The 17,246-nt window shown below is 35.6% G+C and overlaps 3 protein-coding genes across 4 annotated transcripts; all 3 read right to left on the bottom strand.

Annotated features, from left to right (window-relative positions):
• Window positions 1-30: 30 nt before the first annotated feature.
• Window positions 31-3,085, bottom strand: LOC8258125 (E2F transcription factor-like E2FE). Its single transcript, XM_002511419.4, has 10 exons — window positions 2,707-3,085; window positions 2,498-2,618; window positions 2,324-2,401; window positions 2,175-2,240; window positions 1,970-2,081; window positions 1,607-1,674; window positions 1,444-1,516; window positions 1,282-1,343; window positions 774-1,176; window positions 31-416 (listed from the first exon to the last, which is right to left on the bottom strand). Exons 1-10 carry the CDS (start codon window positions 2,799-2,801, stop codon window positions 325-327), a joined length of 1,170 nt encoding a protein of 389 aa, XP_002511465.1. The 5' UTR covers window positions 2,802-3,085; the 3' UTR covers window positions 31-324.
• Window positions 3,086-4,466: 1,381 nt separating this feature from the next.
• On the bottom strand, window positions 4,467-5,890 carry LOC8258126. The gene is made up of 3 exons (XM_015723846.3): window positions 5,176-5,890; window positions 4,929-5,078; window positions 4,467-4,834 (listed from the first exon to the last, which is right to left on the bottom strand). Exons 1-3 carry the CDS (start codon window positions 5,755-5,757, stop codon window positions 4,799-4,801), a joined length of 768 nt encoding a protein of 255 aa, XP_015579332.1. The 5' UTR covers window positions 5,758-5,890; the 3' UTR covers window positions 4,467-4,798.
• Window positions 5,891-12,971: 7,081 nt separating this feature from the next.
• On the bottom strand, window positions 12,972-17,095 carry LOC8258127 (pentatricopeptide repeat-containing protein At1g74900, mitochondrial). 2 transcript variants are annotated; one of them, XM_015726557.2, is made up of 3 exons: window positions 15,335-17,095; window positions 14,461-14,616; window positions 12,972-13,840 (listed from the first exon to the last, which is right to left on the bottom strand). In XM_015726557.2, the coding sequence occupies exon 1, from the start codon at window positions 16,961-16,963 to the stop codon at window positions 15,515-15,517; it is 1,449 nt and encodes a 482-aa protein (XP_015582043.1). In that variant the 5' UTR covers window positions 16,964-17,095; the 3' UTR covers window positions 12,972-13,840; window positions 14,461-14,616; window positions 15,335-15,514. The 2 variants fall into 2 exon arrangements, with proteins under 2 accessions (XP_015582043.1, XP_015582052.1); XM_015726566.2 differs by having other exon boundaries at window positions 15,466-17,095.
• Window positions 17,096-17,246: the final 151 nt, after the last annotated feature.

Genomic DNA, 17,246 nt, shown 5'->3' with positions numbered 1-17,246 from the left:
AGGGTGCTTAAAGCATTTAATGGCCTTAAATTGAAAAAGGTTAAATTTTCTTGTATACTTGCTTGGATTTGGATACAACAGCCGATACACTTTGAAGGTTAATGTGCAGCAGTCAAGCACGTAATCGGGTGCTACACATTGAGAAAATGTGTAACGTCTCTGAACACTACACTAAATGGAATCTCCGGAGGATGGGCACACACAATAAGGCCACATCTCTTCTTTGCCCCCTAAAAGTATGAAAAAGATTATGAAATAATAAAGTAGTGAGTCCATAACTATGCAGGTTATTCGGAGCTCATTAGGAAATGGAGAGGTGAAATCTCAGGAGATCTGTTCTATTGGTTTCTTCCCAGCAACTTCTGTGTACCATGATTTCCATGCTTCCATGTAGTGGGCAAATAGTTCTCTCAAAGCTGCAAAAGTTAGCAGTAAAAATCAGTTCCCTACTAGCATATTCGGCTGCAAAGTGTTGACAAAAAATGAAACGAGCCTAAAAGAACATCAGTTTAGGTAATTATTGCCTCACAAGCAGCCAATACTCAATACACATCTCACGTATATGTACACATAAAACATATATCCTAATACCAATAGACACAACTGGTTTAAAACACATTAGCAATAACATTGCTCTTACATACTCTAAAACCTGTCACTTATACGGTGGACGAAATATCTCTTGGTTTTACTGGTTTACCACAAAATTACCAAAAGAAATAGATGGAGTAATTGGGTCGTGAAAAGTCTGTGCTATTGTCAGATCATCTAACCTTGGTTGTGATACTGAGGGCGATAAGTAGCCGCAAGACTCTCCCAATCATGAGTTGGAGTCTGTTTGTTCTCAGAGTCGCCAAGTTTGGCCACAGTGACAGGAGCAAATGGCCCAAACTGATAACTCTTTGAGCCCTGCTGTGCATCTTGACCCACACTGCTTCTATCAGCTATAGTTAATACATCTTCAACTTTAATTTGGCCGTGCATTTTTAAGCTCTCGCTTTTATCCGCATCAGCTGAGGAACCATCCACTTTGTTTCTTTTAATACAAATGTTAGTAACGTCAACTCCAAATCTTCTCTTCCTAGACTCGGCCAAGGCATCAGCAGATCCGCTTTCAGATTTCACTCTCAAACCCAACCATCTGAACGCAGGTTTCCTGGACTCTGCCGTATGAGTCTGCATGTCATTTAATATACCTCAGAGCTAGAACAATTTTATAATGGTGCATTAAAGTTTCCGGAATCGCTTAATTATTCAATAGTCAGCAAGCATTTGCTTTACCTTTTCAATAAGTTTCAAGGAAGATAACACATTCGCAATATCATACAACCGCCTCACTTTTGCTGCAGATAATGTTATGGAGAGTTTATCAGAAAAACAAATATGAGTTTAGAAGACCACTATAATCAAATGAAAAGAAAAGAGAGAAGTCAAAACAATTACTTCGCATTATTGATGAATTGTGAGCATCGCCAAGCAGTAGTTTCGCAGCTTCGTCGAGGGAGATTAGATCCGCCTGAGAATTAAATAAATCTAAGTACCAATTTATCAGGATTTCATAAAAAAAAAATCTATGAAGAATTAACACTATCAAGTTCTCACTCACTTTAGAGCACAAAAATAGCTTGACAAAATTCTGTGTCAGGAGTCCCAACGATTTTTCTTTTCTATTATCTGGAAAAAAAAAAAAAAAAACATTTAGGAAGTCACAACAAGAAGCGATCTTGAAGTACAGTAAATTAGTGAAAATCACAAACACTACATCTTAAATCTCCAATTGACAACGATTAATTTGCACTCAAGTTTTGCCAAATGCTCAATGAAATTTTATTTTTAATAACATCGTCTAATGAAATTTCATTAAAAAAAGTCTTCCTCTGCACTTATCTGATTAAATCATGCGAAATATCAGTAAAGTACAATGCAAATAAACAAACCAATATAGACATGCTTATGGAAAACCATATACCAAATCTTGATGCAGCAGTTGATTTGGAAATGCCACTAGGAATTGAATTCTGGCTTCCTGTGTTAGGATTGGAATCGCAATCATCTTCATCATCGTTTTCATCATCTGATGCCTAAAAGAGAAGACAAATGTTAATGCCACTATAAAATTAACTCTGAAGTTCACAAATAGAGAAATGAATCCATAAACCCTAGGATTGACTTACTTTCTCACAATTGTTGCTAGGCTGCTTATTATCAAAACTACTTAAATTTTCCTTCAGACCCTCTTCCTGTCTCATTATAAACAATCCAAATCAGACTCAATTCAATATTAAACATTTGTGAAAACCGAAAAAAAAAATTCCATATTTACCTTCAATTCCTGTAAAGCTTTGGGAATAGCCCCAAATCCTTTCCATGTATACTTATTTTTTGCTTTTCTTGACAGAACCTAAAATTTACCAAAAACCCAATTGAGCAACAAGAAGAAAACAAACGACAAAGTTAAAATTGTAGAAATTAAAGAACTAAAATTTAAGGAACTGACTCCAACACTCTCTAGAACGTTAACAATATCATAGATCCGTCGTCTCTCAACACCTAATTTGGAGGCAGCATCATCAAGACCAATCACTTCAATGCCATCTTTATCATACAAGCTCAAGAAACTGAAAGTAGCAGATTGAGTATTAATTTTTTAAAAAGAAGAAGAAAACCCAGAAGTGAGATTCAAAAGAAAGGAAGAGAAAACAGTACTTAGTGCAAAGTAGACCAAGAGATTTCTGTTTCCGGCTGTAAGTATGGTGCCTACAAGAGGATTCCGTGGGGGCTTCATTAGATGATAAAGGCATCGTTTGTGGAGCTTTAATTTGAGATGGTGCAATTTGGGACTATTGAATTGAGAAATGGAGGCACGCAGGGAGAGAAGTAAAGAAAAGAGAGGGTTAAATTCAATTAAAGGGCTGTTGTTTATACAATACAATGGGTTGGGTGGCGCGGCAACAAGACTTTTGAAAGAGAGGGATTAACGTTTGGAATTGGAGGGATTTTGGGTTTTAAAAGTTTGAACTTTAGGGGATACATTAGCGGGAATCCGAATTCTAGTGTGCGGGATACAACCCAATGGCTTCCGACCTTTTTAACTAAGCATTCACATTCTATGACTCGTAAAAATTTAGTTGATTTAGCGAGGGACCCCAAATTTTAATTAATTTCTTATTCATGCGAGGCCAATCAAATGTGGTAACTATCCTTATACGGATAAAGGGTCAGATACCCACAAAACTTGTAAATTTCAACTATTTTGATAATTAGGTTTTAATTTTTTATTTAATAGTTAAATAAATCTAAATTTTAAGAAAATTATGAACATTTTTATCATAATCCTTATTTAAATTAATTATATAAAATAAAATATGGACAAATATTAAGTTTTAATATTAAAAATTGAGCTTTTTTATTTTTATATATTAATTTTTTTAATTTATTGAAAAGTTCATATTTCACTATTATGTCAACTTTGCCATACGGTATCAGCATTTTAATTAAAACTTGAATACATTCAGTCTTTAAATAGAAATTATAGGTTTATTTATTAAAGTAATTAAAATTAAACTTATTTAATTCGAAATACAAATTCAAAGAGGTATGTGATAGTAATCATATTTTCACTCACCACAACTAGTGCGAAATAAATGATTTTTTAAATTATTTAAATTTAAATTGAATTTTTCATCTTTCTCTTAAGAGTTTTTTTGTCAATAGTGCATTTTAATTTTACATAGAGCAACAAACATAATTTAAGACCACTAGATTTTTAGTCCAGTCAAGAGTGACAAAATTTTGAGAAAATAAAAAATCAAACTCAACTAATTATTCTTTGATTTTTTTTTTATATAAATTTAGTTTATTCAATTTAGATTTTTTTAAAAATTTGAAACTATATAAGTTCAGTTCAGTTTTATATTAAAACTCAAATTAATCAAAATAACTAATTTTTTAAATGTTATTTTTTATTTTTAATATGAATTTTATTTTTTAGAATGATTTTAAGTTTGGTTCGATTATTGTGATTTACTTTTTATTTGGCAAATAATTCAATTAATATGATTTATTATTTCAATTTATTTTAAAATTTAATTCGATTTGGTTTATTTTTAAAACTGGTTAGGTTTATTTTGGTAACCTAATTCAGTTTGATTTTTTTTTTTTTAAGGAAACTCAGTTAATATTTTTAATGTTAAAAAACCAATAGTTAACTAAATGAAAAAAGTAACTAAAAATACATCTATTCTTTTTTATAGGATAATCCAAATAGTTAAATTCACATGCATTTTATAGACTATATGATAAAGAGAATTATGAATAAACTAATATTTTTGTTTATTTTTTTTAATATTTTTGGCTATATATATGTCATATAAATTTTTTTATAGGAGTGTGAGAATAATAAGAATAATAATGAATATCGAATAAAAGGAACAAATTAATAAATAAATAAAAATCAAATAGTTAACTGCCTATAAACTAATTGATATAAACAGTTAGATATAAAAAAATTAATTAATTAATTAATGTAATATTACTAGCTAAATCTAAAGAATAACTAATTCGACGCCAGAGGGCACTTTTCTTTTGAACTTTTGATAGGCATGGATTCTTGCTTCTTTTTCCTCTTGAGATTCCTCAATATCCTCGTAAGGAAGACGGTACGCAAGATTGCGAAGATCGACAGTCAATTTCTCAAGTAGAGGAGCGTGCTTGATGAAATGCATGATAAAATTAAAGCCTCTGGGACCATTGTAGCCCACCAATTTCACCTCCTTCAGGTGCTTATAGCAATGCCTCTCTACTCTTTCTCTCGCCTTTTTCCGAAATTACTCGTCTGCAACAAACAGTAACATTACTACTGTTCAATTTAAATTTAAGTGCATAAGATTTGCCCTTGTTTTTCATCCAAATTGGCATATTACACTTACCTCTAACAGCAACACAAATCTCTCCAAGCAGGGGGAGGCCTCTATCAGAGGTGTTAACACAAGGAGACTATCATTTGGGTGTAGACTAACACTGATCTCCAAATGCTTCAGATTTGTTAGTTCGGGAAAATCATAATGATCTAATTCTACCTGAAAAAAGATTAAAGGCAGACAATAAGACACCAATGCAGATATTCAACAGAGAGAAAAAAAAAAAAAAAGAAATCATAACTGCATTTATACTAACCAGAAGCTGCAGAATTTCCAATCTTAGAACCTGTAGCTGAGGGAAGAAGCCTGAAAGCTGCGGTAATATGCAGTCCATAAACACCAATTTAATTGAGTGTTCATAAATAAATACGTCCACAAGCAGGGGAACATTCTGAAGGAGCAAACTGATCTCGTCCCCGTAATAGCTAAAAGAAACAAGATTTGTATCGCAGACTTCAATTGATTTTAGCTCATCACACATGCATATTTCTAAGTGTTTTAATGCAAGTGATGTGCCTGAAACTCTCAACTGATGTAAACGGTACGACCCATGCACTACCAGTCGCTCGAGAAGCGGGCAGTGGGATAAGAAGTGATGAACACCTTCATCAGTAATGGTAACAGATTTCAATTGAAGTGCCTTGAGGAACTGAAAACCAACAACTTCACATGGGCGCATGCTTGAAGAAAACTGCTTCAGAGAAGATGGTCCATTTGCGTTAATGAGTTTTCGGGGAAAGCGATATTTGTTGTCAAAATCAGCATGGAAGGGATATGGGCGAGTAGGTGTAAAGTAATCCAGGAAATCCAAGTCAAGAATTTGAACCCTCTTTTCCATAGCCGTTTGAATCCATAGATCAATTACACTTGCATGATAGCTACCCAGATCAAAACAAACCCTAAATTCTTTCAGGGTTGAGGCACATCATTCACCCAATCGACATATTGTTGGACTTCCTACTTATAACATCTCTATTTATAATCCTTAGCCGTTTCTTTTAAAACTTCATCGGCATCAAAGTCGAGAGAAGTTGTAGAAAGCCACAGAAACCTCCACCTGCTGGACAGGATACTAGTCCTTGCCGCTTCCTTAAGTTTCAAGAGGGAGAGTATAGAATGAAGAATATCATCCGGCAGAAGACCGATTTTGTCCACTGAATTATGACATCCTTATAACAAACCTAAGGAAAAGAAAAGGGCGAACACGTTAACATAACCATCTCATGCATCAAATCAAATCAAATCCAAAATAAGGAATCTCTACACTAATCCACAAATAGCAAAAGGAAAGGGAGAGGAGGAGGAATTCCTACTCCTAACAATGCTGCAGCTAAAAGCCCTGAATCAAAAACCATAAAATGGAAGGAAAACTACTGCAACTGTTAGACGAAGGAGCTATTTTGATGGTTTACAACAAAGGAAATTCAGCAACTTTTACTGCAAGAGCCACATAAAGAATATATTTGTATGGTTCAAAACAAAAAAGAAATCAAATGGAGAAACAGAAACAGAAATAGAAAAGGCCGCACCTTTTTAGCCATTGAGTTCGGTAATGCCTCCACCCAGTTGAGAAGTGGGGTTATATTAAAGGAAAACACCAAACTGATAGAAGGAAACAAACTAGGTGAGCTCAAAAATATGCAATCTTTAATGGAAGAAAGAAAAAAAGAACTCCAATCTTATTATTTCGAAAGGTAAATTTGCTCAACCAATCTTGAAAACACTCTACTGATACAACAGAAGACGTGAGTCAATGATGGTTAAAACAGAGACATAGGAGTCCAATCCAATTAAGGAAGAAGTCTCCCTCACCTTAAACAACTCCGAAATAAGGAAGAATTACAAACACAATAATTTAGCGCCAACGTGCGTAAAATCAAAGCTGCGCGAACGAGTTTTTATTTTTTAACTAAAAATATAATTAAAAAAATTAATTAATCAACTGGTCAATTATTCAACCAAATTTTATTAACTAAAAAGAATAAAATTAAAAAATAAATCAGTTCACTTGATGGATATTTTAGTTGACTATTATAAATTGTAAAAATATTTTAAAAATATTCTAAAACTATTATATATTCTTAAAAATATTTTCGTACAAAAACTAAAATAAAATCAAGTAACTCAGTTAACCATCCAATTCTTTAAATTAAAAAAAATACAAAAACTGCTTAGTTAATTGATTTTTTAGAAAAACAAACGGACCAATTTAGTTAATTAACTTTCCAGTTCCATTTTCTTTTCACCCCTGGCTATAATAACATGTTGGTCATCCTGACCAATAAAATAAATTGTAATTAAAAAAATCAATCCCATGAGCTCAGCATTTAGTCATTTACTCACGTCAAAAGCAAAATAGTCTTATCTCCCCTGTTTAATTATTCCCATTTACTTTTCTTTTTTCCTAACATTTTTTTCTCCTCTTAAAATTAAAATTAATTATATTTTATTTTAAAGTTGAAAGTTTATTCTATAAGAAAATTGCATCTGTTGGGATTTTTATCTTTCAATACTAAATAAGAGAAATGCAATTATGTAATCAAGTAATGAGAAATTGATAAATTGAGCACTCTACCGATTGGTATTAGAGGTTCAATATTTAAGTGCACAAGCTAAAGTAAATAAACAATCAAGCACAATCACACAAGAGATACCAAATTTATGTGAAAAATCCTCTCAACTTGGAGGGTAAAAACTCACGAGGCACACCGACAAACTTTTACTGTACCAACAAAACGGATACAATTGTTCTTCTCAAGTTTTAGCCCTAAACTTGAGGTATATACCTACTAATAGAAAGATAATACAAGAGGTAACACATTACAGGAAATACCTGCTTCAAACCCCAATTTCATCCAAACCCAAGCAAACCCCAGATTTGAGAAAACTAAGAAATACTCTTCTTACAAATTGGAAGAGACTCAATCAAGGCAATGGAATCAAAAAGATCACCTTTCTCTTCGTTTTCTTCTTCTTCACCACCTTCTATTTCTTTCTCCTTCTCCTTCTCTCTTTCTTTCTCTCTCTCCATCGCACACACAAAATGGGAAAGGGAAGGGGTTTCCTTTTTTTTTTTTTTTTCTTTTTCAATTTCTAGGCTAGATCCAACGTAGCCCAACACCAACAATCTCCCCCTCCAGCCCATGGAGAGAGGCACGCCGATCTTCAAGTCATCACTTGGTATCCATGCCGACAAGCCGGCAACAAAGCTCAAGCTTGTTTCTCGAAACTATCTTCGTCAACATGTATGACGGATTCTTATCAGTGTGGATTTTCTTCAGCTTCATCTGCTGGTACTCTATAGCATCTCTCAACCAATGAAATCTCGCATCAATGTGCTTAGTTCTTGAATGATACGTAGCATTCTTGCTCAAGTCTATGGCACTCTGGCTATCACAGAAAACAATTGCCTCTTCTTGTTGCATACCAACCTCTAGGAGCAATCTAGTCAACCACAATAGCTTCTTGCCAACTTCGGTGGCTACAGTGTATTCTGCTTCTGTAGTCGACAAAGCCACACATTTCTGCAGTTTGGATTGCCACGACATGGCTCCCCCTGCAAAAGTAAACACATAACCCGAAATAGACTTTCTGTGATCCAAATCACCAGCCATATTAGCATCTGTGTAGCCTTCTAGCACAGATTCACATTTTCCAAAACTCAAACACAACTTGGAAGTGCCTCTTAGGTATCTAAGGATCCACTTCACTGCTTTCCAATGTTGTTTTCCGGGATTAGAGAGAAATCTGCTTACCACACCAATTGCATGAGCTATATCTAGCCTGGTGTAAACCATCGCATACATCAAACTCCCTACTGCTGAGGAGTATGGCACACTTGACATTTCATCATTTTCTTTCTCTGTAGATGAACACAGTTTCTTGCTCAATTTCAAATGGCTAGAAAGTGGACAACTTACTTCCTTTGCTTCTTTCATGTTGAATCTCTCAAGCACCCTTTCAATGTACTTCTCTTGTGACAACCAAAGTCTCTTAGCCTTTCTGTCACGGGTAATCTGCATGCCCAATATCTGGCCCGCTTGGCCCATGTCTTTCATGTCAAATGACTTGGACATGTCCTTCTTCAATATGGCTATCATCTGAGCATCTTGTCTTATAATCAACATATCATCAACATAAAGTAAAAGGATTAGAAATTTTTCATTAGCAAATCTTTTGAAGTAAACACATGGATCTGCCTTGGTTCTCTAGTACTCATGACTCATCATGAAAGAGCCAAACTTCTTGTACCACTATCTCGGAGCCTGTTTCAATCCGTATAGACTCTTCTTCAATTTGCAAACTATGTTCTCTTTTCTTTTTACTTCAAATCATTTTGGTTGCACCATATAGATCTCTTTCTCCAAGTCACCATGAAGGAATGCAGTTTTCACGTCAAGTTGTTCAAGCTCAAGGTCCAAACCAGCTACTAGACCTAACACTGTACAGATGGAAGTCATCTTCATCACTGGTGAGAAAATCTCTTCAAAGTCGATACCTTGCTTTTACCCAAAACGCTTCACTACCAATCTGGCTTTGTACTTCACAATTTCTCCATTTCCATCTCTTTTTAGCTTGAACACCCATTTGTTCCTCAATGTCTTTCGGCCCTTAGGAAGCTCCACCGGCTCATACGTTCCATTTTCTTGCAATGACTGCATCTCGTCCTTCATTGCATCATGCCACTTATCCTTGTCTTTATGAGCTTATGCCTCCTGAAAACTATCTGGTTCTCCTTCTTCCGTCAATAAGATATACTCTGAAGAAAGGTATCTTTTAGAAGGTTCGTGCTCTCTTTTAGACCTTCTTACCTGGAGCTCTTCTGGATCCCTTTGATGATGCTGCTCCCCTCCTCAGGAGCATCATAAACGACCTCATTATCATCATCACTACCAATCATGTCAGAGGTTTCCTCAATGGCTTCTTCATTATGTTCATCTTCATCTGTCCAGGTAAAGGAACTGGTGTGAGTTCTATGGACTCACCAACTCTCTCTAACTTCTTGTCGATTTTTTGATCTATCCCTGTTTGGCCTTTATAGAATACAACATCTTTGCGCCTGATAATTTACTTCTTTTCTAGGTCCCATAACCTGTATCCAAATTCCTCGTTTCCATAACCAAGAAAAATACATTGAGTTTCTTTGTCATCCAACTTGGATCTATGCTCCTTTGGAATGTGCACATATGCTTTGCATCCAAACACCCTTAGATGAGAGTATGTCACATTCTTCTTGGACCATACTCTTTCTAGTATCTCAAACTTCAAAGGAACAGATGGTGACCTGTTTATGAGGTAGCAAACGGTGCGAGATGCTTCTCCCCAAAACTGTTTCGGCAACTTTGCCATCTTTTGCATGCATCTAACCTTCTCTACAATGGTGTGATTCATTCTCTCAGCTACACCATTGTGTTGTGGGGTTCCAGGTACTGTCTTCTCATGTCGGATTCTATATTGTGCATAATATGCTTTGAACTCCTTGGAGGTATACTCTCATCCGTTGTCAGAATGGAGGCATTTCAACTTTTTATCTGTATCCCTCTCTACCATGGCATGAAACTCTTAAAAACATTTGAGCACCTGGTCCTTTGTTCTCAGAAAATAAACCCACACCTTTCTAGATGCATCATCAATAAAGGTAAAAAAATATCAATTGCCACCCAAAGACTCCACCTCAAAGGGACCACACAAATCAGAGTAAATCAAATCCAACACCTTATGTTTTCTTTCTGATGTTTGACTAAAAGAGACTCGATGTTGCTTACCAAATAGGCAATAGTCGCATGGATCTAGAATCTCATCTTTGGTCAAGGGGATGTGTGACTTCCTCGCCAAGATTTGTAATCCTTTCTCACTCATGTGGCTAAGGCGTTGATGCCACAGATTTAGAGAATTTTCAGCTTGTATTGCATTCAATCCATTCTTGAGCACCTTCGCATGGGTTTTATATAGGGAGTGCCACGACTTCCCTCTTGCTACAACCATTAATTGATCCTTTGTTGAGCTTCCATTCTCCACCTCCTAGGTAATGCTTGAATCCATCTTTGTACAATGCATCACTAGATATTAGATTTAGGCGTAAATCAAGAATATGTCGCACATCTTTCAGTGTTAATCGATATCCCATATCTGTCTGCAGACAAATGTTACCAATACCCACGATGCTTGAGTGACTAGTGTTATCCATCTTCACTATACCAAAGTCTCTAGCTTTGTAAGTCATGAAGAACTCTTTATTTGGTGTAGCATGATAGCAAGCACCTGTATCAACTATCCACTCGACTCCTTGGTGACCTTCCACATGTAAACATTGCTCCTCTTCACAAGAGAGAATCATTACATCATCTGCAGTTAATATGGCTGTGGTATTCTTGTTGTCATCCTCTTTCCTCTGATTTTTGCCCTCATTCTGTAGTCTTTTTCAAGCTCTACAATTTTTCTTAATGTGACCTTCTTTACCATAATGGTAGCATTGTCTTCCCTTGGACTTTGACCTGCATTTGGACTTGCTACGGCCTCTTGATTGTTGTTTGTATTCAGCTCTCCCCCTATTCTCCGTGACAAGGGCTTGTGCACCATTTATATCAGTTGACTTTCTTCTTATCTCCTCGTTGAACAAGCTACTAGTAACTGTACTCATAGTGACCACACCATTCGGAGGTGCACTACTGATTGTCACAACCAAGGTCTTCCAACTATCGGGCAATGATCCCAAAAGCAACAAAGCCTGTAACTCATCTTCTAAGGTCATCTTCATCGCTGACAATTGATTGATCAGGCTCTGGAACTCATTTAGATGCTCAGCAACACTTGTACCTTCTCTGAATTTCATATTCACTAGTTTTTGGATCAGAAACGCCTTGTTAGCTGCGGTTTTCTGCTCATACAACAACTCCAACTTCTTCCATAACTTATGTGCGCTCGTCTCACTCGCTACATAGTGGTATACGCTGTCATCAAGCCATTGTCTGATTCTACCAACCGCCTTTCGATTCAATTTAGCCCAATCAGCAACGGCCATTTCTTTCGGCTTTGCACTATCTCCCTCAACCGGTTCATACAAATCCTTGCAGTAAAGGATATCCTCCATTTTGGATTTCCATATCTGCCAATTGTTGTTTGTCAACTTGATCATGGTGCTACTACCTTCCATCTCAACCTATAAAAGCACTCTCGAAAGAAACCTGAGGCTCTGATACCACTTTTTAGGATTTTTATCTTTCAATACCAAATAAGAGAAATGCAATTGTGTAATCAACCAATGAGAAATTGGTAAATTGAGCACCGTACCGATTGGTACTAGAGGTTCGATATTTAAGTGCACAAGCTAAAGTAAATAAACAATCAAGCATAATCACACAAGAGACACCAAATTTACGTGAAAAACCCTCTCAACTTGGAGGGTAAAAAACCATGGGGCACACCAACAAACTTTCACTATACCAACAAAACGGATATAATTGTTCTTCTCAAGTTTTAGTTCTAAACTTGAAGTATATACCTGCTAATAGAGATATAATACAAGAGGTAACATATTACAGTAAATACCTGCTTCAAACCTCAATTTCATCCAAACCTAAGCAAACCCTAGATTTGAGAAAACTAAAAAATACTCTTCTTACAAACTGAAAGAGACTCAATCAAGGCAATGGAATTAAAGAAATCACCTTTCTTTTCGTCTTCTTCTTCTTCACTACCTTCTATTTCTCTCTCTTTTCCTTCTCTCTCTCTTTCTCTTTCTCCGTCGCACACACAAAATAGAACCGAGAAGAGGTTTTTTTTCTTTCTTTTCCTTTCCAATTTTTGGGATGGACCCAAAATGGCTCAACACCAATAGCAACTGCAATAGTTTGCTTTTTTATTTTCCACCTTATATAAATATTATATTTATTATATTTATGTTAATTCATCTAATTAAATTACTCTTTTATTGTTATGCATGAGACTATTATAATTTAAAGTATTAAATTGAAAATAGTAGACATATTTAATTTTTTTAGATTTTTTTTTCATATTTTATGTAAGAGAAAACTTCATTCGATTTAAATGAGCTTTTCTATAATAAAATTTAATTGGATTCATAAAAAGTCTGATAATATATAACAATATCCTTAATGGTTCTAAACTTTTAGGCTCAATAATTCAAAATTAAAGAATTGTAAATCTATATACTAATATCTATTTTAACAAATAATGTTTTTTTTTTTTTTTTTTTTCTTTTTGCTCCAGATTGGCCTTCTAGTTTGAACATGGCCGTTTTTTGAGTAGATACCTTGTGACAGCGAACTCGGAAGCCAGCCAAGACATCACATGACTAGGAAAAAGTGCAGAACACCTGCAGCTAACTCATGAGCCAGCCCGGAATAAGAAAGAAACACAGACTCGATTACAATCGCTCTAGAAGCGGACAGTGGGATCAGAAGTGCTCAAGGACTTTCCCCGGTAATGTTCACACATTTGAACTGGAGTGCCTTAAGGGACTGAAAAGTGAAAAGACTTGATTTTAAAGAACACTGCTGCAAAGAGGATCCCCAATTGCATTAATGAGTCTGCGGGTTAAACAATATTGGGAAAGATCCTCACGTCAAGGATATGAGGCAGAACATGTACAAGGTGATGATCCAAAACTTCGAATCAAGAACTTGAACCCTCTCTTGAATAGCTGTTTCAATCCTTAGCGCTTGCATAGTTTCTATCTAGATCAAAACAAACCCTAAACTGATTCAGGGCGGTTGAGCCTGTCTGCTGTCCAAGCACATTATTCACCAACCTGACTTGTTTTCGGGTTTTCTTATGAAATTCCCTTTGGGGATCCTTGGACATTCTTTAATTTTCATCGGCATTGAAGTTCAGGGATGGTGTAGAAAGCCACAGAACCTCCATCTCCGCCTCCCAGAAAGGATACTAGTATTTGCCGCTTCCTTAAGATTCAAAAAATAAACTTGAATATAAAGAAGAATTACAAGTAATGACATCCCTTATACATAAGTGAAGACAAGGGATAATAGGGAGAAAGATAAGTCAACACAAAGGAGTCATTTTATGGTTCAAAAGTAACACAAGTCAATACTAAATTTGCAGTGCCTCAAACTTCTCTTTAATTGGAGTTAAACTATAAGAAAAAACCAACTTATAGAGGAAAATAAGCTTTAAGTGATGCAAAAATAAACCTCTAAAATTTCTAATAAGTGTATTTTGAGTTGGGCATAAAAGTTCAACCTGTATTTCTAAATAAACTATATCTCTTATTCATTAATTAAATTTAAAAAAAAAAAGATCTACGACAAATAGAAAAGACTTGCTCTATATTTCTTTTTATAAAATAAAAGTTTTAAAAAAAACTAGAATGAGAAAGCATGAATATTACCACTCAAATTAAGGCTGGACTATCATTTTGCTATTTAATTATGTTGATAACTTATCCGATTGCACAAATAAAAAGTTGAAAGAGTATAAGCATAGTATATGTCAAAGAAGAAAATATATTTGTTTTTACAGCGTGGAAAATACTTAAAATAGAAAAACGGAATATCAAACATACCTGCAACTGGAATACAATATCTGTCCAAGCACGGAGAAACCTCTACATAGGACCTAACAAAGGAAACTATAAGCAGCTCCAGGATGAGCTCCCTTTCCAAATGCTTGAGATTTGTTAGTTCACTTCAGGCAACTCAAAGAGATGTCCGATGTTCTCCTGAACAGGGACAATGAGTAAGGCAAAACTACACATAATCAACACATTAAAGTACATCATAACTGCACATACTAAATGTCAAATTTACAATTTCCAGTTTTACAACCTATGTCTCAAAGAGGTAGCTTCAAAGTTGGGGGAAGACACATTCTAAAATCCTATTAGAAATGTTAACTCATATATAAATGCCTCAGAAAGTATTGAAATGTTCCTACGAAGCGAACATAAATCTTCTCCACTGGAGAAGTAAAGCATGGTCTGCATTGCATATTTCAATCTATTTTAGGGAATAGCAAATTTACAATTTTTAGATACTGCAGTGCAAATTTGTCACTTAAAAAATCTGAATTTATTTTTCTTCATTGAACAACTCTCTTTCTCTTTCTCCATCTCTCTCTCTCTCAGACACACACACACTCATGGAGTTCCTTCTAGAAGTAGGCATAACAAACTCCTAGTGTCATGCCCATCTTCATTCCTTATTAATGACAAAGCATTTAAGAATACAACTGAAGGAAGAAAAACATTTTTAGGCAATGAAAAAATAGTTTGAACACTTTCACAGCTCCCACAGCAAGCAATATCCCATAACAAAATTACAATTGACAAATAATTAGGCATATAATTCCTCTTACAATATTCACCATTTTACTGGAAAAAGTTTAGCATTCTCCCTGGAATATTTCTACATAAGGTGTATCAGAGCAATAAAACTTACAAATTTGAAGGAAACACTGCCTCACTCTACCGGCTTTCTTAACTTCAGTGTACTACAGAACTAAATGGATAGAAGCAGTAGTATTAATTCGCATAAATAGTAGTATTGTTAGCTCATACTAGAAAACATACTTTGATGGGGTGCGCAAAACATAGGAGGTAACTTGAGTTCCAAAAGGCTTCATAATTTGAATTTACGAGGAAGACGACCACATCCACCCTGTAAACTCAGAATCTCTTTTGCAAAATCTTGATTACCAGTTAACAAAAGCCCATCAAGAACTCGATTGAAAGTAAGTTTTCGAGGCAGAAAACCTCTATCAACCATCTCAACCAATAGCTTCCCTGCCACCAAGAGATTATCTGAATTTTTCCTTACAAACATCGAATTTATTAGGATATTGTAAGTATCCAAATTTGGCAAGCAATCCCCATTACCCATCTTCTGGAATAAATCCAATCCCTTCTCAATCTCTCCCGCATCACAAAAGTACCTAATCAAAATATTGTATGTTTGAACATTTGGCTCACAATCATCATCTTCCATTCTTTCCATTAATTCCATCGCCCTCTGCATTTCACCTACATGACACAATCCTCTAATTACCAAGTTATAGGTTATTGAATTAGGAACATAACCCCTTTTCACCATCTCCTCAAAAATCAATATAGCATTCTCTACACTATCCTTCTTACACAAAATCTGAATCAAAGCATTAAAAGTAGCCACAGAAGGAAGCACCCCATCCTTCACCATCTGATTAAAAACATTTCGAGCTCTCTTAATCTCACCAACAACACCAAGCCCATGAATCACACTAGTATAAGTAACAACATCAATATCGCATTTCCTCTTCTTCATTTCCAAAAAGAAACCCCAAGCTTCATTAGTCTGACCAGCTCTGAAATACCCATTAAGCATAATATTATAAGTAGTCAAATTTGGAGTTAATCCTCTCTCCACCATCTCCTTTAACATCTCTAAAGCTTTAGGTGTCCTCTTAATCAAACACCACCCATTGACAATTATATTATAACTAACACAATCAGCCTTAAACTTACCTTTTAATGCCTTAAACAAATTATAAGCCATCTCAACTCTTTTAGACTTGCACAACACATCGAGAATCGTATTAAAAGATGAAAGATCCTGAAAGCAACCATATTCATGCATTGACATAAAAACTGTCACAGCTCTATGAGGTTTTCCCATGGCAGCATACCTTTCAGCAATAATAGCAAAAGTTCTAGGAGAAGGGCCAAGGCGGCAAGAGCGCATGCGGGAAACAAGGAACCAGAGGGTCCGAAAATCACGGAGGCGGGCACAAATGTCGATGGCATGGTCGAAGGAGGAAGCTTGATGGCAATATGAAGGGTGGTGAGAGAGAATTTTGAAGAAATGAAGTGCCTTCGGGCCGTGGTTCCATAAACGTTTGAGAATTGTATTGACTAGCTGTGGAGTCCATTGGATAGAGGGTGAGTGAAGTGACTCTGCTAGAGTCTGTGAGTTTGTTGAATTGAGAATAAGGGCGGCTAGAGTGGTGGCTTCTGGTGGTGACGTGGTGGTGGTGGAGTGGTGGCGGATACGGAGGAGGTGGGAGTGGCGAGTTTTGAGTAGCTGGGTAAGCATTTCCAGGTCATGCTTTGCGGGTTAAATTGAGAAACTGAGAATAATGTTTTCTCCGAAAGAATAAGGTTGCATTTTTAACTAGTGAAGTTACTGTTTTCCAAGTAGATAACTATACATACTTGCTGGAGGTTTTCATATTATGCAATTTTATCTCTATTCCTCATCTAAATTACTGTATTACAAAAAAATTACTGTCAATAGTGGAGTATAAACGGGAAAAGGAAAACATGCTATATTTGAAAAAAATATGGATAAAGTTGAATAATGAGGCCAACCTTGAGAG

The sequence above is a fragment of the Ricinus communis genome, chromosome 4, assembly GCF_019578655.1.
Source record: "Ricinus communis isolate WT05 ecotype wild-type chromosome 4, ASM1957865v1, whole genome shotgun sequence".
NCBI lineage: Eukaryota > Viridiplantae > Streptophyta > Magnoliopsida > Malpighiales > Euphorbiaceae > Ricinus > Ricinus communis.
Note: the sequence above shows the minus strand (reverse complement) of the source record. Positions and strands in the feature narration are given on the sequence as shown.

Excerpts from the sequence above, each read along its gene's own strand:
- LOC8258125 (XM_002511419.4), bottom strand. The coding sequence starts at position 2,801 with ATGCCTTTATCATCTAATGAAGCCCCCACGGAATCCTCTTGTAGGCAC. Across the intron at positions 2,241-2,323 it reads AAGCTTTACAGGAATTGAAG|GAAGAGGGTCTGAAGGAAAA; the intron begins GTAAATATGGAA and ends ATAATGAGACAG. Across the intron at positions 1,344-1,443 it reads CAATTCATCAATAATGCGAA|CAAAAGTGAGGCGGTTGTAT; the intron begins GTAATTGTTTTG and ends CATTATCTGCAG.
- LOC8258126 (XM_015723846.3), bottom strand. The coding sequence starts at position 5,757 with ATGGAAAAGAGGGTTCAAATTCTTGACTTGGATTTCCTGGATTACTTT. Across the intron at positions 5,079-5,175 it reads TGGAAATTCTGCAGCTTCTG|GTAGAATTAGATCATTATGA; the intron begins GTTAGTATAAAT and ends ATCTTTTTTCAG. Across the intron at positions 4,835-4,928 it reads GATTTGTGTTGCTGTTAGAG|ACGAGTAATTTCGGAAAAAG; the intron begins GTAAGTGTAATA and ends TGTTTGTTGCAG.
- LOC8258127 (XM_015726557.2), bottom strand. The coding sequence starts at position 16,963 with ATGCTTACCCAGCTACTCAAAACTCGCCACTCCCACCTCCTCCGTATC.